The sequence below is a fragment of the Gorilla gorilla genome, chromosome 22, assembly GCF_029281585.2.
Source record: "Gorilla gorilla gorilla isolate KB3781 chromosome 22, NHGRI_mGorGor1-v2.1_pri, whole genome shotgun sequence".
NCBI classification, from domain to species: Eukaryota; Metazoa; Chordata; class Mammalia; order Primates; family Hominidae; genus Gorilla; species Gorilla gorilla.
In genome coordinates, this window is record NC_073246.2 from 34,364,719 (window position 1) to 34,392,425 (window position 27,707).

The 27,707-nt window shown below is 46.2% G+C and overlaps 1 protein-coding gene and 1 pseudogene across 9 annotated transcripts in view; both read left to right on the plus strand.

The window, feature by feature from the left end:
- The window catches only part of EVA1C (eva-1 homolog C), a 102,804-nt gene that overhangs the window by 58,338 nt on the left and 16,759 nt on the right, over positions 1-27,707 (plus strand). For 8 of the 9 annotated variants that reach the window (XM_063702598.1, XM_055373987.2, XM_055373984.2 and 5 more), the window contains one exon: positions 24,370-24,513. The exons of the other annotated variant lie outside the window; for it this stretch is intronic. In XM_063702598.1, the coding sequence (XP_063558668.1) occupies positions 24,370-24,513 (144 nt within the window). The remainder of the gene's footprint in view (positions 1-24,369; positions 24,514-27,707) is intronic. 9 annotated transcript variants of the gene reach the window in all.
- Positions 25,895-26,876, plus strand: LOC109024435 (exosome complex component RRP40-like; annotated as a pseudogene).

The window sequence follows — 27,707 nt, forward strand, 5'->3', positions numbered from 1 at the left end:
GCCCACCCACATGGTGGAGTTCATCTGCTTGACTCAAAGTCTACTGCTTTCAACATCCGTCACATCTTAACACTTTCACAGCAACATCTGGGTTGGTGTTTGGCCAGACAACTGGGAGCAATAGCCTAGTCAAATTGACATGTGAAATTAACCATCACACTCCAATCTGTGCTGGTGAAAAAGCTTGATCTCTCTCTGCTGTATTACCAGAGAGAACAGACCCAGCTGTGAAACAGCCCAAGGACCTGCGCTTATTGATCAAAATCTAAAATGAGCTCCTTAATATGTTAAATTGCTACAATGTATGTGTGGATCGCAGGTGAAATTCAACATTAATTTAAAAAAGAAATGCATGCCTAAGTAATACCTTGGACCTGAAAAAAAGAAAATGAACAAAAAGTGAGCTAAGTTCACTTTAACTCAGGTGAGTCTCAAGAGAAAACAAAAAAAGCCATTTGGAACATGTGCCTCCCAAATGGTTCCTTAGCTGGATGAGGGACCCTTGGTGTTTTAACTTCTTCCTGCAAAAAGGGGCTTCACTTTTTTTTCCTTTAATTCTTCACCTTTATAATATTAAAGAATGCCTTTCCAGAACAGGGATTGTGCAAGGCATTGTGGATCTACGTCTTCTTTACGGGCTCTGTGTTCCCCTACTCCCACTCTTTTTTTTTTTTTTTTTTGAGACAGAGTCTCCCTCTGTCACCCAGGCTGGAGTGCAGTGGCGCGATCTCGGCTCACTGCAACCTCCACCTCTGGGTTCAAGCAATTCTCCTGCCTCAGCCTCCCGAGTAGCTGGGATTACAGGTGCATGCCACAATGCCCAGCTAATTTTTGTAGTTTTAGTAGGAACAGGGTTTCACCATGTTGGTCAGGCTGGTCTCGAACTTCTGACCTCAGGTGATCCACCCACCTCAGCCTCCCAAAATGCTGGGATTACAGGCGTGAGCCACTGTGCCCAGCCTCCATTTCCTTTTTTTTTTTTTTTAGATGGAGTCTTGCTCTGTCCCCCAGGCTAGAGTGCAGCGGTGCGATCTCAGCTCACTGCAAGCTCTGCCTCCCAGTTTCATGCCATTCTCCTGCCTCAGCCTCCCGAGTAAGTGGGACTACAGGTGGCCGCCACCACGCCCGGCTATTTTTTTGTATTTTTAGTAGAGACAGGGTTTCACTGTGTTAGCCAGGATGGTCTCGATCTCCTGACCTCGTGATCCGCCCGCCTCAGCCTCCCAAAGTACCGGGATTACAGGCATGAGCCACTGCACCCGGCCTCCATTTCTTAATATTGCAAAGAAGCACCTCATTTCCCAGGCTTACTAGTCTAAATTAGCCGCATGTGTTTTAAGAAGCAGTGGTAAGTAACATCCCTGTCGGCTGTTCTTTTCAGCAGAATTCAGTTGGCCAAGCAGCTAAATCTGTAAGCCGAATGGTTTGTGTTCAGTTGGTCACTGCCTTTCATTCCTAGGAATGGTGGATGAAAGTTGGATTTAATTAATTAATTAATTTATTTATTTATTTTTAAGACAGACTTTCGCTCTGTCGCCCACGCTGGAGTGCAATGGCGTGATCTCCGTTTACTGTAACCTCCACCTCCCGGGTTCAAGTGATTCTCCTGCCTCAACCTCCTGAGTAGCTGGGGCTACAGGCGCTTGCCACCACACCCAGCTAATTTTTGTATTTTTAGTAGAGATGGGGGTTTCACCATGTTGGCCAGACTGGTCTCGAACTCTTGACCTCAAGTGATCCACCGCCTTGGCCTCCCCAAAGTGCTGGGATTACAGGTGTGAGCCACTGTGCCCGGCCGAGAGTTGGATTTAAAAGGGAAAAGTATACCAGACACAGTGGTTTATGCCTGTGTAATCCCAGCTACTCTGGAGGTTGAGATGGGAAGATCACTTGAGGCCTGGAGTTTGAGGTTGCAGTGAGCTATGATCGCACCTCTGCACTCCAGCCTGGGCCACAGAGAAAGACCCTGTCTCTTAAAGGAAAAAAAAAAAGGAAAAATAATTAAAGAAAGTGTTAGCAGATCCCATGGCCTAAAAGACAGGTTTCCATGGAGAGTGGAGGAATTCTGAGGTCAGCCAGCAGTGTTAACACCCTCAGAAACCCTGATGTAGAAAGGACTGTGAAGAAAAGTCTGTGACTCTGCTCTGTGCCCCTTGCTTGGCTGTTCAAGGTAAAAAGCTCCAGCTCACAGAGTGAAAGCCTGCTCGCCCTTCTCCCTCACAATCAAGCACTTCCGTCCATTGCCCTTGGTGTACTTGCAAGGGTGAGGACCAGACTCTTCTCTGCAATTGTGGCCACAGCCAAAATGCCAGAGCCTCTCTTGCCCTGTGCTCTGCAGCACAAAGAAGCTCAAAGACAAAAATCAAAGGGCCCTGAGGGTGCCCTGTTCATCAGGTCCTCAGCCTCACATGGAAGGCTCAGCTCTGACCTCACCGTTCAGGTCAGTGCTAAGGGCAGAACCACGCATGCGTGTGGAAATACAAACCTTTGGCTCTCTGAGCTGGTGCATTTTCTCCATCTAATTGAATGCTATGAAATCATTTGCTTCTTGGCCCAGGAGCCAATAACACCTGCGTGTGTTCCAACAACACCTGTGTGTGTTCAGTTGGATGCTGTGCTCTTCTCTCTCTTAAATGTCTCCACCTTCTCCTCCCTTCTCCCTGCTACTGCCTTAGGAAAAGGGACCATTGTCGGGCCACTGTAGCTGTACATGAAGGCTTTAAACTGCACTCGGCCTGTTCTCCCCAGAGAATCATCAGTTTACTCCTCGTGTCTAAACATGCTTTAATATCATCCACCTGAAAAAGCACACTGTTTTGACCTCCCATCTCCTACCCGCTACCCGTCCCTCCCTTCAGTCCCATGGGCAGAGCATTTGCTGTCTGCAGAGAATTTGCAGACAGTCCCAGGGCGGTCCCATGGTGGCACCTCTCTAATCTGTCCACTTTGGTCCCAGCCTCCTCTGGGCATCTCTCCCCTGGACATCAAAGCTGCCTCCCCTCTTCACTTAGCAGCCAGAGGGATTGTATTTATTTATTTCAAAAAATTGTTGGAGACAGGGTCTCGCTCTGTCATCCAGGCTGGAATGCAGTGATGCACCAAGTGCAGTTTAAAGCCTTCATGTGTGGTCTATCTGAGCCAAGGAGAAAATGCCCTTAGCACTGACCTGAACGGTGAGGTCAGAGCTGAACCTTCCATGTGAGGCTGAGGGCCAGATGGACAGGGCATCCTCAGGACCCTTTGATTTTTGTCTTTCAGCCTTTTTGTGCCGCGGAGCACAGGACAAGAAGGGCTCTGGCATTTTGGCTGTGGCCATGAATGCAGTGAAGCATTCATCATAGCTCACTGCAAGCCTCCAACTCATGGCCTCAAGCAATTCTCTCACCTCAGCCTCCTGAGTAGCTGGGACTACAGGTGCATGCCACCATGCCTGGCATGGTGGAGATGAAGTCTTGCTATTTTGCCCAGGCTGGTCTTGAACTCCTGGCCTCAAGTGATCCTCCCGCCTCAGCCTCCTAAAGTGCTGGGATTGCAGGCGTGAGCCACTGAGCCCGACCAGGATTTTATTTAAATTAAACCAGAGCACACCGCACCTCCACTTAAAGCCCTCCACTCTGCCCACTGTAATTGGAATACATCAGTCTTCAGCTGTGGTCCTGCTGCACATGCCTCTTCCCTCACTGCCTCTGGAGCACTCCACCTTTATTCATACCCCTGGGCCTTTGCACAAGCTGTCCCTTTGACCTGGACTGTGCTCACCCCATATCTTGTGTGGCTGGCTCTGCCACACAAGACATCGACCCAGATGTCATCTCAGAGAGGTTTCTCCAGGCACCGGCCAGCATGGCAACTCGTCCCTGCAGTCCCTCTCTGGCGACCCTTTTGTTGGACTTTCTCCACAGCATGGAGATAGACCATGGTATGTGTTTGTGGTTCATCTCCCCAGGAGCTAAGCAGCTCTGCAGGGACTGGTCTGTGGAATTCCCAGCAACTCAAGCAGTGCCAGGCATAGAGTGGGTGCTCACGTGAATCTTGAGGCACAGGAATGAATCAGAGCCCCTCTGAAGTGAGGCGCCCACACTCGGCTCCCGAGGATGGATAATCGTCTGGTTACAGACTGGGAATGTAGGCCTGGTGTCACAGCTTCCAACCTCACGGGATGCTGGAAATCTGGATTTTCTTTTTTTCTAAGTGAAATGTTCCAACTTTTAAAACACTGTGAACCAAACAAAACATGCCTCCAGGGCGCACCTGGGCCACAGGCTGCCAGTGCATGTGTGATCTCTGCTCTGTGCTCCCATTTACTACTGCAGCTCAGCCTCCCTGCTTTCAAGGGGAAAAGGGTCTTTGTCCTTAACCCTAGAAGCTGGCAGGAGTTTGGTGGGATGATTATGTGAGAGCGAGGGGTTGGTTTCACTGCAGACTTCTGTAAGGGAGCTTTGTGGTGAGTCCTGGAACATCTGGTTTGAGAGGATGATTTGTGTATTTTTCCTCTTGCCTATAAGTTAAAGTCTGGCAAAACCCCATTTGCTTTAGACTGGACACCCCGTTGGAACACACGCGGCGAAACCCAGTGTCCACAGTGTCTCTCCATGGTCAGGGACCACTTTGGATTTTATAGCAGCTTAGTGTGGCTTTAGTGCTGAGATGCTGTAAAAGAGCATTTCCAGTTCTTCTAAAATATCATCATCATCATCATCATCATATTTTTATTGTTCTGCACAAACACCATCATAATATTTAACAGAAATGAGAAAAGGATTCAGCCACAAATGTTACTCATCAGCTAAAATGGTTCTTACTTTTTTTTTTTTTTTTTTTTGGATTTCTCTCCAAGTCGAGTATGAGCTGAGGACTGTTTTACGTAATGCCAGTTCTAAGCAGATCCATTTGCAGACTGCCTTATTGTCCTTTGCCTTATATCATGTGTGTTTTTCCACGTGGCCAAAAAAATCCTAACAATGCCGAGCACTTCCTAATATCTTGTTAAAGAGACACATCAAATAATTTACGTAACTGTTCCCTGGTGGCCGGATATTTTTCATTTTTTCTGACTTTCAAGTATTGTAAATAATGTATAATGAGCTTGTGCTTGTAGCTTTCCCTTTCTTCCGGCTGACTTCCGGCTGACTTCCGGCTGACTTCCTTGGAATAAATTCCCGGAAGTTTTATACCAAAAGATGGCATGAGTATGTTTACAGTTCTTCACAGAGTTCTTTTTAAAAACTTACTCTATCTATCTATCTATCTATCTATCTATCTATCTATCTATCTATCTATCTATATACAGGAATGTATAACTGTGGTTTCCTGCAACGCTGGCAGCTTTATGTATGATTTTTCTGCATGCTTCCAATTTAAGAGGTATAAAATAGTCCTTCGATGTGGTTTTTATTTTGCCTTTCTTTGACTGTGAATGACCTTGGCCATTTCCTCATATTTTTGTGGTTATTGTATTTGCACTTGCACACCTTGTCTCTCTAGCTTTTGCCTTTTTTTTTTTTTCCTGTTGGGATCTTTATTGATTTATTTTATGAGTTCTTGGCGGAGTAGGGATAGTAACCCTTGACATGCTTTTTCTGCTGTAATTATCCCCCTATCCTCGGGTTTTTTGTTTTGTTTTGTTTTGTTTTGTTTTTTGGCAGTTTGGGTTTGTTATGTAGGGCTGGTTGCCTTTTTGATTCTGTGTATGTCATATATAGGGAAGTTCAAGAGGGGCCGGGCGTGGTGGCTCACGCCTGGAATCCCAGCACTTTGGGAGGCCGAGGCAGGTGGATCGCCTGAGGTCGGGAGTTTGAGACCAGCCTGGCCAACATGGTGAAACCATGTCTCTACTAAAAATACAAAATTAACCACATGTGGTGGCGCATGCCTGCAATCCCAGCCACTCCGGAGGCTGAGGCAGGAGAATCGCATGAACCTGGGAGGTGGAAGTTGTGGTGAGCCGAGATCGCGCCATTGCACTCCAGCCTGGACAACAAGAGTGAAACTCTGTCTCAAAATAATAATAATAATAATAATAATAAGTTCAAGAGGAAGAGGGTGGAGAAGTAGGGGCATGTGTGTGATCCCCCCAAGTTATCGGTGTGACTCCATCCTGCCCCATAAGCACCCCCAGGACTGCCCGAGGCCTGGCTGTCAGTACTCCCGTACCCTGCACCGCAGTGGGACACACACTCCTGAGCATTTCCATAGACTTGAGGGTCCCCCCATCTGCCTCAAGAAAGCCTCCGAGCTCTGGGTGCAGAGGAGGGAGAGCAGTGCTGCAGTGTTCTGTATATGAAGCCCTAAGCTGGTCCCAACTGAACTGCATCAGGGCAGGCACGGAGGAGGTCAGTGTCGGCCACACACCCCACTCTGCTATTGAACAGAGCTTCCCAACCGCCCCATCATCAAGCACATAGACAGTTACATCCATATGGAAAGGGGGTAAAGAGAGATGCCACTGAATGCTGGCATCAATGGCCTGGGGACAGGTGGGGCCTGAGGGGGCACATCCGAGCGAGTCTGTGTCCACTCACAGGTGAGCTGGGAAGCTCTGCCCTGAAGACGCACTTGGCTTCAGCACATCAAGATGACAGATACCAGGTTTCTCTTCAAGGCCCTTACATTTTCTCTAACATACCCCTCAAGGTCCCCCCAACTTGTGCTCACTGCCTGATCCCAAAGCCACCCCCACAGTTTGAGGATTTCATTGCCCCGGCAACCCACTTCAAATATCAAAATGTGAATTCGTTTTCTAGTAAAATACCTCCAAGTTTAATGGCTTAAAACAAAATGTTTATTACTGTGGGACAGGAATTCAGGGATAGTGTAGTCTGGCAGTTCTTGCTCAGTCTCACGGGGTTTCAGGAAGTTGCAGCCCGGATGGTGGCTGGGGCTGCAGTCCCCTGAGGGCTGGACTTGCAAGGGGACTGGCTCATGGGTGGGTGGTTTGGTGCTGATTGTTGGTGGGAAACGTTTCTCCCCACATGGGTCTCTTATGTGTCCTTACAACACGGCAGCTGGCTTCCCCCAGAGAAAGTGATGCAAAAGAACTGGTGGAGCCATACGCTCTCACCTCCCCCGTACGCCCTCACCTCCGCAGTACGCCCTCACCTCCCCCGTACGCCCTCCTCTCCCCTCCCCCGTACGCCCTCCCCTCCCCTCCCCCGTACGCCCTCACCTCCGCCGTACGCCCTCACCTCCCCCGTACGCCCTCCCGTCCCCTCCCCCGTACGCCCTCCCCTCCGCCGTACGCCCTCCCCTCCGCCGTACGCCCTCACCTCCCCCGTACGCCCTCCCCTCCCCTCCCCCGTACGCCCTCCCCTCCCCCGTACGCCCTCCCCCCCCCGTACGCCCTCACCTCCGCCGTACGCCGTCCCCTCCGCCATACGCTCTCACCCCCCCATACGCTCTCACTCACCCTCACCTCTGCCATACGCTGTCCCCTCCATTATACGCTGTCCCCTCTGCCATATGCTGTCACCGCCACCATACATTATTGGTCGCCCACACAAGCTCTGGTTCACGGTGGGAGGAGGCTGCACAAACGCACGAATTCCAAGAGATGAGCCTCACTGGAGACCCTCTTGAAGGCTGTTATGAGCTAACTTATGTCCTCCCCAAATTCATATACTGAAGTCCTAACTCCCGGTACCTCAGAACGTGACCTTATTTGGGGATAGGGTCTTTAAAGAGATAATTAAGTTATATATATATATATATATATATATATATATATATATTTTTTTTTTTTTTTTTTTTTTTTTTTTTTTTTTTGAGACCAAGTCTCACTCTGTCGCCCAGGCTGGAGTGCAGTGGCTCGATCTCAGCTCACTGCAACCTCCGCCTCCCAGGTTCAAGCAATTCTCCTGCCTCAGCCTCCCAAGTAGTTGGGACTACAGGCACGCACCACCAAGTCCAGCTAATATTTTTGTATTTTTAGTAAAGACGGGGTTTCACCATGTTGGTCAGGCTGGTCTCGAACTCCTGACCTCAGGTGATCCGCCTGCCTCGGCCTCCCAAAGTGCTGGGATTTCAGGCATGAGCCACCGCGCCCAGCCTGATGTCTTATCTTGAAGGAGACTGACCCAAAGTCTTTCCTGAAAGATCTTACAGCAGGTGGGCTCCATCAGAATTTATGCCTCATCCGGCAGAAGAGAAACTGAAAGGAAGACATGAAAGTGACCATCACTGGTGACCAATGAACACCAGCAAAACAGCATTTTCACATGAGACAAGAGTGAGCTTTTCCCGAAGGGCTGGGCCTGAGGCCGCCAGGCTTCAGAATGTGCCCCTGTCTGGGCATCCACTGTGGTGCATAATTTCCCGCTGTGGTTTACATTTTCCGGGTGAGCTCCAGGGATTCTGCTATTTCCTTAATAAGAGGATGAGAAAAACCACACAATAGGCCTCAAAGGCTGGGCTAAGGCCACTCCGAGGCCAAGTGTGGGCAGGCCTGGACTTTTCAGCCAAAGATCGAGGTGCCAGAGGTTCCCACTGCCAAGACAGCGGCACTTAAGCAGCCAGCCTTATTATCTAAATAAACACAGGTTGGAAGGAGCAATTAACTTCAGTTTCACTGTTAAGTAATAGCCAAAAAGTAAAAATGTAAATGGTTGAATATCTTGTTATCACATGTATTGGGGGTGGAGGGCAGTTTGCCAGAAACAGAAGGTGCAGGCTGGGAGCGGTGGCTCACGCCTGTAATCCCAGCACTTTGGGAGGCTGAGGCGAGTGGATTGCTTGAGGTCAGGAGTTCGAGACCAGCTTGGTCAACATGGGGAAACCCCATCTCTACTAAAAATATAAAAAATTTAACTGGGCATGGTGGCGCATGTCTGTAATCCTAGCTACTCGGGAGGCTGAGGCAGGAGAATCACTTGAACCTGGGAGGCGGAGATTGCAGTGAGCTGAGATCGTGCCACTGCACTCCAGCCTGGGCAACAGAGCAAGACTCTGTCCCTGCCCTCCCCAACCCCCCAGAAAAAAGAAGCAGCAGAAGGTGAAATAAAATCAGCCTTGGAGGGAAATAACCACTAACAACAACAACAGAATCCTGCAAACCATTCAGAGCTCAGTGTCAACAAAGATACAGTCAGACCTGAATCAGGCCTGAGTTATCCTGGGCCTCTTCCTGTGGGTTCTTTCACTGTCACTAAAATAAATTCTTGCACTCCAAGAGTAACTGAAAAGTGCAAAAGCAACCCAGTGCAGTGGTTCTTTCCTGTGATCCCAGCACTTTGGGAGGCCAAGGTGGGAGGATCACTTGAGGCCAGGAGTTCAAGACCAGCCTGGGCAACATAGTGAGACCCCTATATCTACAAAAAAAATTTTAAAATTTAGCCAGTCATGGTGGCACATACCTGTAGTCCCAGCTACTCTTTTTTTTTTTCCTTCTTCTGTTAGCCTTAAAGAATATGGTCAGGCATATATCCTTAAAACTAAGAAAATATAGGTTTCCCAGGGTGCTCTCATAGAATTTTTGCAGCTGCATGCCTTGGTAAACTTTTTCTGGATAAGTTTGGCAGTATGTATTAAAAGCCTTGATGTTTGGAATACCCTTTTACAAAGCAACCTACTTCCAATAATTCCTATGGAAATATCATACTTGTTTGCAAATGTTCAGCTGTAAGATTATTCCACATAGCACTGCTTATAATATTAAAAAATAGAAACCATCTGAATGTCTGACAAAAGGGTATTGTAAATAGGGTTGGATTCTTACACAGGAGGCTAAGGTGGGAGGATCACTTGAGCCCAGGAGTTGGAGGCTGTGGTGAGCAATAATCGTGCCACTACATTCCAGCCTGGTTGACAGAGCAAGGCCCTGTCTCTTAAAAAAAAAAAAAAAAAAAAAAAAGGTACCGAGTTGGTACATTCATAAAATGAAAGACAATACAACTCTTTAAAATATTGCTTATTTAAAATGTTCACAAATATATTAGTAAATGGGAAAGTGTAGCATACAAAGTAGTATGTATGTGATTCCAGCCTGAGCAACATGGCAAAACCCCATCTCTACAAACAATACAAAAATTAGCTGGATGTGGTGGCATGTCCCAGGCTGGGTGACAGAGCCATGGATAGCATAGTCCCAGCTACTCGGGAGGCTGAGGTGGGAGGATTGCTTAAGGCCAGGGAGTCAAGGCTGCAGTGAACCGTGTCTGTGCCACTGCACTCTAGCCTGGGCAATAGAGCAAGACCTTGTCTCAAAAAACTTTTTTTGCCAGACACGGTGGCTCACGCCTATAATCCCAGCACTTTGGGAAGCCAAGATGGGTGGATCACCTGAGGTCAGGAGTTCGAGACCAGCCTGGCTAACATGGTGAAACCTCGTCTCTACTAAAAATACAAAAATTAGCTGGTCATGGTGGCAGATACCTGTAATCCCAGCTACTCAGGAGGCTGAGGCAGGAGAATAACTTGAACCCGGGAGGCAGAGGTCGCAGTGAGTTGAGATCGTGCCACTGCACACCAGCCTGGGCAACAGAGCAAGTGCCGTCTCAAAAAATAAATAAATAAATAAAAATAAAATAAAATTATGTATGATTCCATTGAGAGGGAAGAACATTTACACACAGAAAAGTGACTAGGAAGATATTCTTTAAAGGTTAATAGCATTTTTTCTTGATGGTGGGATTTACTAGGGCTTTTTCCCCCAGTTTTGGGCCTCTCTGTACTTCTAAAATGTGAACATGTATTTACTTTGTAACAGGAAAAAACGATACTACTTATGTTTGGAAACGTTAGACTTCTAAGATAAATTTCACAATTCAGACTATTTGTTCCCAATGCAGGTAGCTTATACAGAAATCATATATTCCATTCTATGTTCTTTTGAAACTTAAGGTTTTTTCTACTTAGGGAGAGGAATTCAGTGAAGAAGGGGCTAGTTTTAGGCCACTTACATATAAGGATTGTGGTTTAGTAGAGAAGAAACAGAACCTTTTTTTTTTTTTCCACTGGTAAATGTGCTCAGCTCAAAACCCCAAATAAAACAAAGCTCTTAAAGACAACAAAAATATCCTCAGTCAACCCCGTGCAGCCACAAGAAAAAAAAAAAAACTAGAAGAAAAGTTAAAGGATATGTCTTTACTCCTAGATAAACTTTTCATGACCTCTGGGACAAATTAAGTTATATTAAAAAAAGAGTTTATTAAAATATTCTGAAAAAATTGCCTCTAAGACTCTCACTGTTCAAAAACTGTCTTCTATTTAGACATAAATTTCATTCTCCTTTTAAAGAAAGATCATTTGATACTTTCATTTCAAAGCATTGTTAAGTCACAAAAGCTTGAAACGTACCTTAAAATCGATAAGGGAGAATAAAACACCTTTTTTCAACCAGCCAAAAATACCGTCTTGGTGATTCTCCTTCCAATCTTTTTTTATTTCCTATATGCAGATTTGGGGTCTGAATATTTAGTTCATACCACGCCATACCATATATGCTTGTTTTCACTTCAAGGGAGCAAAGAGAGCATGTAATTTAGACTCTAAATTGACGAAGTCCCAAAGGCCTTTTCCTAAAGTACCATTTCCTACCTGACATTAGGTGCCCTGATGATGATAATGCTGATTCACATGCGAGGGCGCTGGCATTGTTCCCACTGCCCACACCACTGCCTTTTTAACAATCACATCATCCCAGGAGCCAGCTCCCAGGACTTTCTTTGTCCGAGTGAGGAAACTGAGGCTTAGCAAGGTCACACTCTTTGCCGCTGCTCTGTTCTGCTGCCCACAGCTGCCACAGATGGTCTTCCGGGACCTTAAATACAGATTTTTCATGCAAGCTTAGAGACAGCTGAGGAGAACAGCAAATGTTTTTGTGGGCTTACCTTCTGCAGTTGCCTCGTACAAACCTCATAGAGATACAGTGAAAAAGATATTCCTCATGCTACACAGGAGGGAAACTGAGTCTCAGTGAGTTTATCAGATACCAAGTGCTGGGCAAACAGTAGTGAGCTCACCCTCTTCACAGAAGAACTGAACCCCTTCACAGTTCTCCAATGAGTAGAAGAGTTTCCCTGAGACATGAGCTTCCTGCCTTCCCCTACCTGCCCAGTCCCTGGGGTACCTCCTCGGAAACCCAGGGCTCCCTGGAACATAATTTGATGTTGGTGCTCTTGCAGAAGGAACTACCATTTAATATTTATTGAGTCGGACACTGTGTTAATCCATGAGACCCACATGCCTCGAACCCCAGCAGCTGTCAGCCCAATGGGAGATCCAGGCACAAACAATGAACACAGCACAGCAGAAGCATTGCCACTCTCCTCTGAAGGGTCCTGCTTCATTCAGCAGCCCTGTTCACAGAACTTCCCCCTCTGTGTTCTGGAACCACTGTCCTGCCCCCTTCAGGTTTGGGGGTGGTCACATCCCAGCGTTATTCCCTTTTTTTTTTGAGACAGAGTCTTGTTGTTGCCCAGGCTGGAGTGCAATGGCACGATCATAGCTCACTGCAGCCTCAATCTTCCAACTCAAGCGATCCTCCTGTCTCAGCCACCCAAGTAGCTCGGACTACAGGCGCACACCATCATGCCCAGCTACTTTTAATTTTGTTTTTAGTAGAGACAAGGTCTAGTTTTGTTGCCCAGGCTGATCTTGAACTCCTGAGTTCAAGCAATCCTCTCACCTCAGCCTCCCAAAATGTTGGGATTACAGGGATGAGCCACCACGCCCGGCCCTCCCTGCCATTCCTACCCCTGGGGTTCTGCACCATCCTTTGGGTGTGCCATGTCCTCATCCCATTCCCACCTTTGCAAATGGTCTATTTATTAAGCCCTGATTTGAATGCGGGTGGCCTGCCTGGCACCCGGATGTGCGGCAGTGACTATTCCTGCTATACTGGTTGAGCTAAACTTGCCCTTCACAAAGACAGACTTGACGTTTCTGGCATTTGGTACAGACAGGCACTTAAAACATTCTCTTAAAGCTCAATAGACTTCTTGACTTGCTGTGTTTACTCTTCATTCATGAAGACCCGCCAGAGTAGCTCCAGCAAGCCACTCCTTTAGACTGGAGTACTCCACTCCCAGGCAGTCAGGGGAAAGATGGATTTATTCCAAGCCCCTAGTGAGTGGCTGGGAAGAGCTGATCCAGGAACCAGACAGACAGAAGGATGGCAGCTTCACTGCTTCCTAATGCCCTTGGAGCATCCTTTCTCAGCATAGATTCGATCTCACAGATCAGGCACCCCTACAAAATAACACATTCTAAAGCCAGAGATGTGGGATGTTTGCATTATGTCATGTTCCAGGCTGTCCATTTCAGACCATGAATTCATTCATTAAGCACTTAATTGTTGAGTGCCTACTGTGTGCCCAGCACCTGAATCTTTTTATCAGGCTTGTGTAATGGTACCTTAGCAAAATAAGTCCGAACCTTCATGGATATAAGACGAGATCAGGTGCATTCAGGGTGGTATGACCGTAGACGTCCTTCATGAATATATTCAAATCAAGTGCTTTTATGATAATGTTCCTCACTGTTTGTTTATGTGTGTGTGTGTGTGTGTGTGTGTGTGTGTGTGTGTGTGTGTATTTAAATATATTTAAATTGTCCTTCCCTCAAGGGCATTGACTTTCCAATTTTTTAGTGGTTAGCCATAGATCATTCCTTTCAACTGGACCCCTTCACAGTTCTCCAATGAGTAGAAGAGTTTCCCTGAGACATGAGCTTCCTACTTTCCTCCACCTGCCCAGTCCCCAGGGTACCTCCTCCAAACCCCAGGGCTCCCTGGAACATAGTTCGATGTTGATGCTCTTGCAGAAGGAACTACCATTTAATATTTCTTGGGGTGGACCAGGCGTAGTGGCTGACACCTGTAATCCCAGCACTTTGGGAGGCTGAGGTGGGTGGATCACTAGGGTCAAGGGCTGGAGACCAGCCTGACCAAGATGGTGAAACCCCATCTCTACTAAAATTACAAAAATTAGCCAGGCGCAGTGGCATGTGCCTGTAATCCCAGCTACTTGGGAGGCTGAGGCAGGAGAATTGCTTGAACCCAGGAGGTGGAGGTTGCAGTGAGCCGAGATCGTGCCAATGCGCTCCAGCCTGGGTGACAAAGAGAGACTCCATCTCAAAAAAAAAAAAATTTATTGAGGCGGACACTGTGCTAACTCATGCAACTCACATGTGTCACCCTGGGTTCTGTCAACCTTTTAAGTTACCTGGGCTGTGAATTCCTCCCCTACTTAGAGACTCTTGCTTCTTTCTCTGGCCCCTTTTTCTCAGCAGATGTGTTGGTCTGTGATTTCTACCCTAATCTCTCTTCTGGACAGGCACCTTTGGCCTCCCTAAGACCCAGTGAGCTCCCTCGACTCACCCCCACCCACTGTGTGTGCTTCTGTCTGTCCGCCGAGCTGCCACGCCACTGGAGGAAGTTCCGGCCTCTGCCATCTTCATAGCCATTACGTCCCCACTTACCCACAGGGAGGGGCTGGCCTGTGCCAGACCACAGAAACTTTCCTTGTTTGGCGATTTTTTTTACTGCACAAGCATTGGTAATGTGTTCTCCCTTCCAAATCCTTCCAGAGCCCAACCCACACTCTCCCTTGGCCCATTCTAGAAGCGTCAAACATATTAGACGCATGAGTCTTCCTCTGTAGTTGACATTCTCCTTCCCTGACTGTCCACCCTCTTGTTTTCCTCCAAGAGGGCCACGTCTTTCAGATGCTGCAACTGGTCTTGCACACCTGAAACTCACCTGATGTTGATCACTCTCTTTTTTTTTGAAATAGTCTCACTCTGTCACACAGGCTGGAGTGCAGTGGCGCAATCTCGCCTCACTGCAGCCTCCGCCTCCCGGGTTCAAGCGACTCTCCAGAGTGGCTGGGATTACAGGTGTGCACCACCACACCTGGCTAATTTTTCGTATTTTTAGTAGAGGTGAGGTTTCGCCATGTTGGCTAGGCTAGTCTCGAACTCTTGACCTCAGGTGATCCACCCGCCTTCCAAAGTGCTGGGATTACAGGCGTGAGCCACCGTGCCTGGCCACTCCCTTTTTATTTTTTTCATTTTGTTTTTCTTCTTTCATGGAACCCATAGGTTTCTTCTCTCCTTAAGAAACCTTCTCTTTCTAATCCCCTTGTCCTGGCTCCTCATGGGCCGGCTCCTCAAGCAGACTCAGAATCTAGATTCCTTAATTTCTTGTTCACCATGGCCCAGACTTGTCTTCTCTCTCTTGCCAAATTGTTTGAGCTCCTGATGCTCGCAATACCTTTTCCCACTCTTGTCTAAGTGGAGACGTTATGTTTAAGGGCACAGTCTTTAATGTCAACCAGATTGAGGTTCTAGGGCACACACTACCACCAAACACTGAGACCTAAGTCAAGTTACATAGCCTTGCCAAGCCTTCTGCATTTGTCAGGGCAATTAATGTAACTGTTACAGCCACTCAGTGGCTTAACCCAGTAAAGGTTTATTTCTTGGTCATATCACAGTCCAGTGAGGCTTGGGTGGTTCTCCTAGGCAGCTCGCTTCCAGTGACCCAGGAATCCAGGCCTCCTCCACCTTGTAAGGTTTCAGCATGAACAGTCAAAGGACATCATCAGAGATATACTTTTAGAAGTTGGCTCTGGCAGCATTGTTTGAACCAATCGCCATGAGCAGACAAAGGAAGAAAGAGTGGATGCGGAGCTATTGATCTTACTGTTGTTCTTTTTTTTTTTTTTTTTCTTGAGAAGGAGTTTCACTCTTGTTGCCCAGGCTGGAGTGCAGTGGCACAATCTTGGCTTACTGCAACCTCCACTTCCCAGGTTCAAGCGATTCTCCTGCCTCAACCTCCCAAGTAGCTGGGACTACAGGTGTGTGCCACCACACCCAGTTAATTTTTGTATTTTTAGTAGAGGCGGGGGTTTCAACATGTTGGCCAGGCTGGTCTTGAACTCCTGACCTCAGGTGATCCGCCTGCCTCAGCCCCCCCAAAGTGCTGGGATTACAGGCGTGAGCCACCGCACCCGGCCCTTACTGTTGTTCTTGACTAACTTCTCCCTCTCTCTGTGTTCAAGTTTTTACCAGGTATTACTGCTTCCTCTATGCCCCTGTGAGGTATTTCTGACTCTAAATGCCCACCAATCTATATTTTTAAATTTCCTATAATGTTATTATTACCTGATTCCTTGCTGCCAACATCTGTGGTCTCATTTAATCCTAAAATTTCTGGAAGAAACATTTTCTTGGAAAAAAGGCCTTAATAGTCCATTTTTACCTTTAAATTCTTTAATGTATTTGACATACTCAAAATAATATGTGTAACACTTATGTAGGTTGTAAAAGGAGAATAATATAGTGCATTACACTCCACAGAATAACTGTGGAGTTATTTGGCTCCTGGCCAGAGATCCTAAAACCTTTGTAATTTCCTAAGTTATAAGTGCAATCAGAACATCTTTTGTTATAATATTTAGATTTTGTCCTGGGCTCCTGAAATAGCTCCAGAATGATGAAGATGAAAGGAACGTCTTTTGTTATTTATTAAAATTAGCTCCTTTTAACCACACCTGAGTTTATGTAGATGAATGAATTTTGGAAAGCCCCTAATGATGGGGGGCTGGTTGTCAAGGGAATGGATCATGTGACTAGAGGGCTGGAACTTAAACCTCACACCCACCCCCTATCTCCCCAAGCAGGAGAGAGAGGCTGGAGGTTGTTGGGTCCATCACCAATGGTCAATGACTTAATCAACCATGCCTATATCATGAGACCTCCATAAAAGCCCTCAACAATGGGGCTCAGAGACCTTTCAGCTCAAGGACTCCATGGAGATGCTCAGTGGGTAGAACCTTTAGGCCAGTGGCAGCAACTCACATCCCTGTAATCCCAGCATTTTGGGAGGCCAAGGCAGGTGGATCACCTGAAGTCAGAAGTTCAAGACCAGCCTGGCCAACATGGTGAAAACCCATATCTACTAAAAATACAAAAAATTAGCTGGGCATGGTGGCAGGCACCTGTAATCCCAGCTACTCGGGAAGCTGAGACAGAGAATTGCTCGAATCCAGGAGGCAGAGGTTGCAATGAGCCAAAATCGCGCCATTGCCCTCCAGTCTGGGGGACAGAGTGAGACTACATCTCAAAAAAAAAAAAAAAAAAAGAGAGAGTAGAACCCCCAGCAAGGGCATGGGAGCTCCATGCCCCGTCCCCAAACCTTGCCGTGTGCATCTCTAACATTCGGCTGCTCCTGAGTTGTGTCCTTTTATAATAACTAATAATCTTGTAAGTAAACTGTTTTCCTGAGTTCTGTAAGCCAGTCTTGCAAATTCTGGAACCCAAGAAGAACCCCTGATTTATAGGTGGTCAGTCAGAGGCCCAGGCTTGCGATTGGCATCTGATGATGGGCTGGGGGGTAGTCTTGTGGGACTGGGCCCTTAGTCTGTGGTATCTGTACTAACTCCAGGTAGTCAGTGTAAGTTTTCAGCATAAACAATCAAAGGACATCATCAGAGATTAATTGTGAGAAAATATTCTCAAAGCTTATATCTGATAAGGGGTTAATATTCAAATATGCAAGGAACTTATACAACTCAACTGCAAAAAGCAAATAACTCAGTTAAAAAGAGGGCAAAGGACCTGAATAGACATTTCTCCAAGAAAGACATAAAAATTTAGATAAATTGTAGGACACACAGTTGGTATTTTCAGGAAATGGAGAATTATTTCCTTTAGGTCTGTACCCAGAAGAGGGATTGCTGGGTCATATAGTAGCTCTATTTTTAATTTCTTTAGGAACCTTCATGCTCTTTTCCATAATGCCTGCACCAATCTACATTCCCACCAATAGTGCAGATGGGTTTCCTTTTCTCCACGCCCTCTCCAAACACTTATTTCTTGTCTTTTTATTAGAAACCACCCTAACAGGTATGAGATGGTATCTTGTTGTGGTTTTGATTTGTATTTCCCTGACAATTAGTGATGTTGGGCACCTTTCCATATAGCTGTTGGCCATTTTTTTTTTTCTTGAGATGGAGTCTCGCTCTGTTGCCCAGGCTGGAGTGCAGTGGTGCAATCTCAGCTCACTGCAACCTCCGCCTCCCCGGTTCAAGCAATTCTCCTGCTTCAGCCTCCCTAGTAGCTGGGATTACAGGCACACGCCACCACACCTGGCTAATATTTGTGTTTTTAGTAGAGACAGGGTTTCACCATGTTGGCCAGGCTGGTCTCGAACTCCTGACCCCAGGTGATCCGCCCACCTTGGCCTCCCAAAGTGCTGGGATTATAGGCATGAGCCACCATGCCAGGCCTGTTGGCCATTTTTATGTCTTTCTTGGAGAAATGTCTATCCAGGTCCTTTGCCCACTTTTTAACTGAGTTATTTGCTTTTTGCAGTTGAGTTGTATAAGTTCCTTATATATTTGAATATTAACCCCTTATCAGATATAAGCTTTGAGAATATTTTCTCACAATCTGTAGGCTGCCTTTTCATTGTGTTGATTGTTTCCTTTATTGTGCAGAAGCTTTTTAGCTTGATGTGGTCCCACGTGTTTATTTTTGCATTTGGTGTCCTAGCTAATAAATCATTGCCAAGACCAAGGTCAAGGAGTTTTCCCCCTGGGATTTCTTCTAGGAGTTTTATGGTTTCTGGTCTTATATTTGGTCTTTAATCCATTTTGTTTTGATTTTTGCATATGATGGAAGATAGGGATCAATTTCATTCTTTTTCATGTGGATATTTAATTTTTCCAAAACCCCAACACCATTTATTGAAAAGACTATCCTTTCCCCTTAATGTCTTCTTGGCCCCCTTGTTGAAAAGTTAGTTGATGGTATATCCTTGGGTTTATTTCTAGGCTTTCTATTCTGTTCCATTAGTCTATGTGTCTGCCTCTATGCCAGTATCATACTGTTTTGATTACTATAGCTTTGTAGTAGATTTTGTGAGTAAGTAGTGTGATGCTTCCAGTTTTGTTATTTTTGCTCAAGATTGCTTTGGCTATTCATGGTCTTTTGCAGTTCCATATGAATTTCAGCATTATTTTTTCTATTTCTGTGGAAAATGTCTTTGGAATTTTATAGGGATTGCACTGAGCCTGTAGATCACTTTGGGCAGTATGAACACTGTAACCATATAAATTCTTCCAGTCCATAAGCATGGGATACCTTTTCATTTATTTGTGTCTTGCTCAATTTCTTTCATCAATGTGTGTATAGATTTCTGTGTGCAGATCTTTCACCTCTTTGGTTAAATTTATTCCTAGGTAATTTTTTATGCTATTGTAAATGGGATCTCGGCTCACTGCAACCTCTGCCTCCTGGGTTCAAGTGATTCTTCTGCCTCAGCCTCCTGAGTAACTGGGAGGAGCGTGTGCCACCACGCCTGGCTAATTTTTGTATTTTTTTAGTAGAGATGGGGTTTCACCACATTGGCCAGGCTGGTCTTGAACTCCTGACCTCAGGCGATTCACCTGCCTTGGCCTTCCAAAGTGCTGGGATTACAGACATGAGCCACCATGCCCGGCCTACCACCTTGACCATTTCTAAGTGTACAGTTTGGTCGTGTTAAGTATATTCATATTGTTGTGCAACCAATCTCCAGAATTTTTTCATCTTGAAAATCGCAACTCAAAACCCATAAAACAACTCCCCATTGCTCCCTCCCTTAGCTCCTGGCACCCACCATTCCACTTTCTGTCTCTGTGGATTTCACTACTCTAGGTCCATCATATAAGTGGAATCACACAGTATTTGTCTGTTTGTGACTGGCTTACTTCACTTAGCATAATGTCTTCAAGGTTCATCCACGTTGTAGTATGTGTCAGTTCTTAGGAGTCGGACTTGGTCAGATGGGTGGTGGGGGATCTTAAGCAGTCAGGGAGTGATGAGATTAGAAAGACCACAGTGGAGGGCAAAGGGGAGAGAACCATTTGAAGGGGAGAAAATGGAAGGAAGGAGTCCAGTGAGTCCTTTTTAAGGCTGAATGATACTCCATCCTATGTATATACCACATTTTATTTATCCATTCATCCATCAAAGGACACTTGAGTTGCTTCCACCTCTTGGCTGTTGTGAATATGCCACTATGAACATGGATGTGAAGCCATGGTGTTTTTTTCTCTTGCTTCTGGTTCCATTTTAGTCTCCTTCTTGAATCTCACAGCCGTGGGTTCTCATGCACTCATGTACCTCACTGCTAGTGAATCCTTCTCCTTTCCTCCTGGATAATCCACTTCAAGACTTTCTTCCCGTGAGCAGCTAGCTCCAATGCCTGCTGGCAAAGTCACCAGGAGTAGGCTCCAAGAGCCAAGGAGGAGCTTCAGAAGGGATGGAGGTTGTAACCTTCCCTTTGTTCATTCGTCCCATAATTCTTTGAGCATTTACTGAGCATCAGGACCAGCATAAGTGCTGGGAGCAGGAGCTCCCTGTCTAGTCTGGAGAGCGACAAATGAGCAAATAAGTAGAGCCATGAGGTGAGAGCAATACACAGAACAGGAGAGGCAGAGAGAAGGAAACCACTGACTGCCGCCTGGGAGATGGTATAACTGAGAAGACAGGGGAGAAGGAAGTATTTCCTAGCAGGCAGAGGAGCATGTGCAAAGATAAAGAGATGTCAAGAGTCACAGCCTGGCTTTCTGGGGTTGCAGTGAGATCTGCAGGCTGCGACACAGGCTGGGGTGGGAGAATAACGGCTGTGAAGGAGCTAGGAAGGTAGAAAAGGCAAGTCATATGGGGCCTTGTGCACAGTTCTGAGGAGTCGGACTTGGTCAGATGGGGGGTTGGGGATCTTAAGCAGGCAGGGAGTGATGAGATTAGAAGGAGCACAGTGGGCCGGGCATGGTGGCTCACGCCTGTAATCCCAGCACTTTGGGTGGCCGAGGCGGGTGGATCACCGGGGGTCAGGAGTTCGAGACCAGCCTGGCCAACATGATGAAACCCCGTCTCTACTAAAAATACAAAAATTAGCCGGGCATGGTGGCAGGCGCCTGTAAGCTACTTGGTCGGCTGGGGCAAGAGAATTGCTTGAACCTGGGAGGCAGAGATTGCAGTGAGCCAAGACTGCACCACTGCACTGCAGACTGGGTGACAGAGCGAGACTCTGTCAAAAAAAAAAAAAAAAAGCACAGTGGAGGGCAAAGAGAGAACCATTTGAAGGGAAGAAAATGGAGGGAGGGAGTCCAGTTACTAGACTTGCTGCAAAACTGACAGGGCTGGAACTGAGGCTATGGCAGGAGAGTAGGAGGAGATGATAGGTGCAGACGTGTGGAACCAGAGGTGGCTGGAAAGAGTAAAGACAATCATTGCACATGGTGGAGTGCCGGAGTGGCCAGCGCTGAAGGCAGAGATCCTGGCCTCGGCTCTTCAGTGGTTTGGTAGTGGCAGGGATGGACTTGGGACTGAATGGAGTGTGCAGAAAGGAGAAGAGAGCCCAGACCCAGTGCATTTTGCAGGGCCCTGTGCAAAATGAAAATGCAAAGCCCCTTGTTCAAAAATATATCAGAATTTCCACCAGGCACAGGAATGAGCTTACTCTGGGTGGGCAGGCCTGCAGAGGGCACTAGGATAGAGGAATCAGAGACCACCAGGGTGATGAGCACCAGGGAGCTGAGGTCAGTGAGAAATCCCTCAATAGGGGCATTTAGGCACCGGAAGTTCCAGAAATAGGGAAGGATTAGGATCAGCCCTCATCTCTTGGATGGGATGGTGATAAGTCCATGTGATCTCCTCAAAGGGATCAGTTTCGGGGTGTGTGTGGGACAGGGGCATATTGAGGAGGGGAGGGTACAGGATGGGAGGGGAGATGCAGGGGAGGCATAGAGATCCTTTCTAGAAGGCTGACTGAAGGAAAAGCATAAGTCTGGAGAGAGGACCTGGGAACTGGGGAGAGCAGTTTTTGTTGTTAGAGGGTAGAGGAGTTTGTCATCTATAAGACGTGAGCAGACATGCACAGGACTTTGTGTGGCTGGGGTCCCTGCCCCTGTGCCTTCATACTCTCCCTGACCTATGCTTCTTCACAGCACCAGCCCTTGGCCTCTCTGGGCATGAACCCCCCACAGGCATCTCCAGATTTGAGCCTTTTCTTCAAAATCTCGGCCCACCTCAAATGCAGGACAGATTTTTTTTTTTAATGACTTTATGATCGTGTCCTTCAAACTGCCTACTCCTAACAACTTCCCTCATCTCTCAATAGCACCACTGTTTCCCCAGCCCTGCAGCTTAAGATCTGAAGCCATCCTTGGTCGGTCCCTCACCCACCCTTTCATGGAGACTGGGGTAGTGGGGCTCAGAGATCAACCTGCAGGCCCCGCTCTTCTCTAGCTGTGTGAGGTTACTGAGCCTCTCTGTGTCTGCTGTCTCAGCCACAAAATTGATGTGTGTGTGTGTGTGTGTGTAAGTGTGTGTGTGCACGCACAAGTGTGTGTATTACAAACACCCTATCTCATAAATAATTATCTGTATTTATTGGGCTCCTACAGTGGGCCAGGTGTGGGAACTAGATGATGAGCAAAACAAAAATAGTCTCTCACTATACAAGTGCTGAGAGCAGTGGCTGACATCATGCTACCTGTTATATTATAAGTGAATGGAACTTTGCAAAGTCTCTAAAATTCTCTCCTCTTCCATTCCTTGCTCTTTAAGCCTGTAACTCCCCTCAATGTACATTCTTAAAATTGCTTCCAACCTGCTCTCCTTGCCTTTGGTTCCCGTTTCTCTCCCAGGGAATCCTCTACACTGTCCCCTAAAGACAATAGTGTCAGGCATTTCTTCAGGCTTCCTGTTGCTTGCAGAGTAAAGTCTGAATTCTTTAGCTAAGCCTTTGAAAGTGTCTCTGTCTTGTTCCAGTTCACATTTCCTACTCATTCGCTGTGGTCGCCCCGCCTACTCCCGCCTTTCCAGCCTGTGGCCAGCCCCTGCAGGGGCTCCTAGCCCACTGCCTTAGTGTTCATGCTTTCTCTCTTGCCTGCCTCTACACAATTTCTGCTCTTTCTTTCATGATCCAGCCCCTCTGCTCCCACCCACAGCGATCTCTCCCGCCTCTGACCTAGCACCTCTTGCCTGCACCACGTCCTGCTGACAGTGATTCACTGTTTCCACTATCAGACACCAGCTCTCACATGTGTGTTTTGACTCTCTAGCTCTATTGCAAATCCTGCGAAAGGATGCTTTCATCTGGGTAAAAAGCGAGGTAGGCTTTTTATTTATTTATTTATTTATTTATTTATTTATTTATTTATTTATTTGAGATGCAGTCTTGCTTGGTCGCCCAGGCTGGAGTGCAGTGGCACAATCTCGGCTCACTGTAACCTCTGCCTCCCAGGTTGAAGCAATTCTTGTGCCCCAGCCTCCCGAGTAGCTGGGACTACAGGCACATGCCACCACGCTTGGCTGATTTTTGTATTTTTAGTAGAGATGGGGTTTTGCCATGTTGGCCAGGTTGGTCTCGAATTCCTGACCTCAGGTGATCTGCCCGCCGCCGCCTCCCAAAGTGCTAGGATTACAGGCGTGAGCCACTGTGCCTGGTCCTCTTTTTACTGTTTTTTTCTGATGGTACTTAGCACAGGGCTTCATCCGCCATAGGTGTTCAATTGATATTTACTGATTTTAATGATGTTGTGCCAGGGCACCGAAAAACAAATCTTCATGTCAATTAGTTTATTTCATTCATTCATTCATCAGATATTTACTTGCCTTCTACAGTGGGCGAGGTGTGGGAATTAGATGATGAACAAAACAGAAATAGTCTCTCCTGGAGCTTATGTTCATGCAGAGGAGATTGATTCTCAAAATAAACAAACAAATAATATATTTCAAAGCATGGTAAAGGTCGTAAAAGAACCAAGAATCTTCATTCAATGTTCTTCATATTTTAACCAGTGCAAAATGAAAATGCAAAGCCCCTTGTTCAAAAATATATCAGAATTTTGACCGGGTGCGGTGGCTCACACCTGTAATCCCAGCACTTTGGGAGGCCGAAGCAGGCAAATCACTGGAGGTCAGGAGTTTGAGACCAGCCTGGCCAACATGGTGAAACCCCATCTCTACTAAAAATACAATAATTAGCTGGGCATAGTGGCATGCGCCTGTAGTCCCAGCTACTGGGGAGGCTGAGGCAGGAGAATTGCTTGAAGCAGGGAGGCAGAGGTTGCAGTGACTGAGATCGTGCCATTGCACTCCAGCCTGGGCGACAGAACGAGAATCAGTTTCAAAAAAAAAAAAAAAAAAATTCAAGATGGCGCCAGCAGAGCATTAAAACCAGCTCTGGGACTTCTAGGACAGGATCATGATGCTGGCTGTGCCCATCTTGGGTGCTTTAATGAGACAGAAAATAAGCAGAGAAACTCTCCATTTGATTTGAATCCAGCTCAGCATATTTATTTACAGAGAATGCTGTAGGCTATGTGGTGGCCCTGTGTGGGATGCAACGTGAAGTTCCGGGTGTTTCCTGCCTTTCAGATTGCTTGTCTTACTCAGCTTTGCAAGTCCTATCCCGAAGGTGCTATGGGAAGCAGAGATGCAAAATCATCGTCAACAATCACCATTTTGGAAGCCCCTGTTTGCCAGGCGTGAAAAAATACCTCACTGTGACCTACGCATGTGGTAAGAACACACCCCCGACCAGCTGCCTGAAGACACTGCCTCTTTTGGGGGAGGGTGGTGACCATGTGAACGGCAGGAGTTTGCCCAGAACAAGCCAAACACTGCTCCTCCTGAAGCTGTTTGGTCATCCCAGATACCCGAGAGCCCTTTTTTTCTTTCTTATTCTTGTTTATGATATTCATGTCAGATAAGCAATAGAGTTTTCTTTGGTCAAAATTTGTGTAAAAGCACCTTTAGCAATCAGATTGGCAGCCAATGGGGAGGGTGGAGAAGGAACAACCAAATAGGGGTAAACTGATGTCACTGAGACCAGTGATTTTCATCTGGGAAAATTTATTGGGATGTCATGCGAGTTCACAGTCGAATTATGTGTCTCCTATTTAACCTTCCAGTTCTGCTTTTAGGCCCTAAATGACTAACTCTCTGTACTGCCAACAGCTATTTTATCTACATGCCCACAGTGTTGAGTCAACAGATCAAATGCTTACCCTAAAACAATAAAAATTGTTACACAACAGCATTACTTTGTTTTCCTGATGTCTTTAAATGATAAAATGAAATGCCTTCTTCGTTTAGATTCTAATTTCATAAACCCACATAAAAGCAAATCAGCAGTTTATTATTTTCTGAGGATACTGTGAATTTCCAGTTTGTAATCCTAATATGTTGACTGCTTTCTTTTTTTTTGGAAATGAGCATAAAAGCAAATGGAAAGCAAAGAGCATTATAATTGAAGAACCTGATACCTATTCTCTTGGAAATTGCTTTTTCCCCTGCCAAACATTCCTAGCCATTTTATGTTTGCAACAGCTTTTTTGAGATATAATCCACAGACCATACAATTCACCTGTTACAGCATACAAATCAGTGGTTTTTAGTATATGCACAGAATTGTGCTACCATCATCACAATCAGTTTAAGAACATTCTCATCCCCCCAAAATAAACCCTGTATCCCTTAGCAGTCAGCCCACCAAATCCACCCATTACACCTGCCCCAGCCCCAGGCAACCACCCATCTACTTTCTGTCTTTATGGATTTGCCTCTTCTAGACATTTCCTAGAAATGGAATCATACAATGTGTGGTGCTTTGTGTCTGGCTTCCTTACTTAGAATCTGTTTTCAAGGTTCGTACATGTTGTAGCATGTCTCAGTACTTTATTTCTTTTTGTGGCATAATAATATTCCATTGCATCCTTAGAATTTTATATCCTGAACTAAAAATGTTGTTCTCTGCAATATCAATGCTGCAATAGATATGATGAAGTGACTACATAAATGTATTACCAAAATAATGGCACCCACTCTTACATCACAGGAGGGATGGCTTTACCTGCTCTGTCTTTATTCCTGCTGTCATGTCTAAGCAACTCTAAGTAGCATGGGGCCCATTTTGGCTGAGGTTCCCCCAGAGGCCAAAAAGGTCACTTTGAGTACATCCTTGGATAGCTCCTCTGGTAGAGTGGAGGACGGTAGACTGGACACGGGTCACACTGAGGTTCCAGTAACTTCAGGCCTCTTCATCAGAGTGTTGAATAAGAAGCAGAACTTTAGCCTCCAAATAAGGTGTAGTTTTGGCCGGGGACCGGGAAAGCTGAGACACTGCTGGGCTGGGGCCGCCGTAGCCCTGGGAATGGAGTATATTCTAGTGAAAGGAGACCAGGTGACTGGCATAGTGACAGCTAAATCTGGAGATATATTCAGAGTTGATGTTGGAGGGAGTGAGCCAGTTTCTTTGTCTTACTTGGCATTTGAAGGTGCAACTAAAAGAAACAGACCAAATGTGCAGGTTGGAGATCTTATCTATGGCCAATTTGTGGTTGCTAATAAAGACATGGAACCAGAGATGGTCTGTATTGACAGCTATGGATGAGCCAATGGAAGGAATGTCATTGGACAGGATGGTCTGCTTTTTAAAGTGACTGGGCTTCATTAGAAAGCTGTTAGCTCCAGATCGTGAAATCAAACAGGAAGTGGGAAAACTCTATCCACTGAAGATAGTATTTGGAATGAATGGAAGAATATGGGTTAAGGGAAAAACCGTCCAGCAGACTTTAATTTTGGCAAATGTTTTAGAAGCTTGTGAACACATGACATTAGATCAAAGAAAACAAATCTCCAGATTGGCAGAAAGTTGATATAGGTGGACTTTTTAAATGGGTCCGTTGAGCCAAGAAACCATGGGTTTCCTGGGGAAAACTTTTTTCAGGTGAACTTCTCCCCATTTAGTTATTCAGAAGACAAGGTATGAAGGTACATATTATTTTATTGGAGTCCTAATTAAAATATTTTTATAAGTAAATTACTGATTTTCACCCATGCTCTTATGGGAGAGAAAATCATTACAGAATCATGATGTATTTTTTTATTCTGTACAATAACATTTACTAAAACATTTTTTTTAAAGGTGCAGTTTCTAGTGTGCTTTCAAGGATGAGGCAAGAACAGTTCCTACAGCTGAGGCTCTTCTTAGCTAATTGTATTAGTCCGTTTTCACACTGCTGATAAAGACATACCCGAGACTAGGCAATTTACAAAAAGGGGGTTTAATTGGACGTACAGTTCCACATGGCTAGGAGGTCTCACAATCATGGCGGAAGGCAAGGAGGAACAAGTCCCATCTTACGCGGATGGCGGCAGGCAAAAAGAGACTTGTGCAGAGAAATTCTCATTTTTTAAACTATCAGATCTCGTGAGTCCCTTTCACTATCAAGAGAACAGCCCAGGAAAGACCCACCCCTAAGATTCAATCATCTCCCACAGGGTCCTCCCACCAGGTCCCTCCCACAACACGTGGGAATTATGAGATTTGGGTGGGGACACAGAGCCAAACCACATCACTAATGCTGAGATGAAGATGAGCTTTCAGGGCCTGGGGGTCACATGTCCCAGTTCAAGCTTTTCTTCCTTCTGTCACTCATTCAGCACATTGCTCTTTGTGTCAGGAGCTGTGCTGGGTGCCAGGGATTTTGTAATAAACAAAGAGACACGGCCAGGTGCGGTGGCTCATGCCTGTAATCCCAGCACTTTGGGAGGCCGAGGCGGGCACATCATCTGAGGTCAAGAGTTCGAGACCAGCCTGGAAAACATGGTGAAACCCCATCTCTACTAAAAATACAAAATTATCTGGGCATGATGGCGCATGCCTGTAATCCCAGCTACTTGGGAGGCTGTGACAAGGAGAATCACTTGAA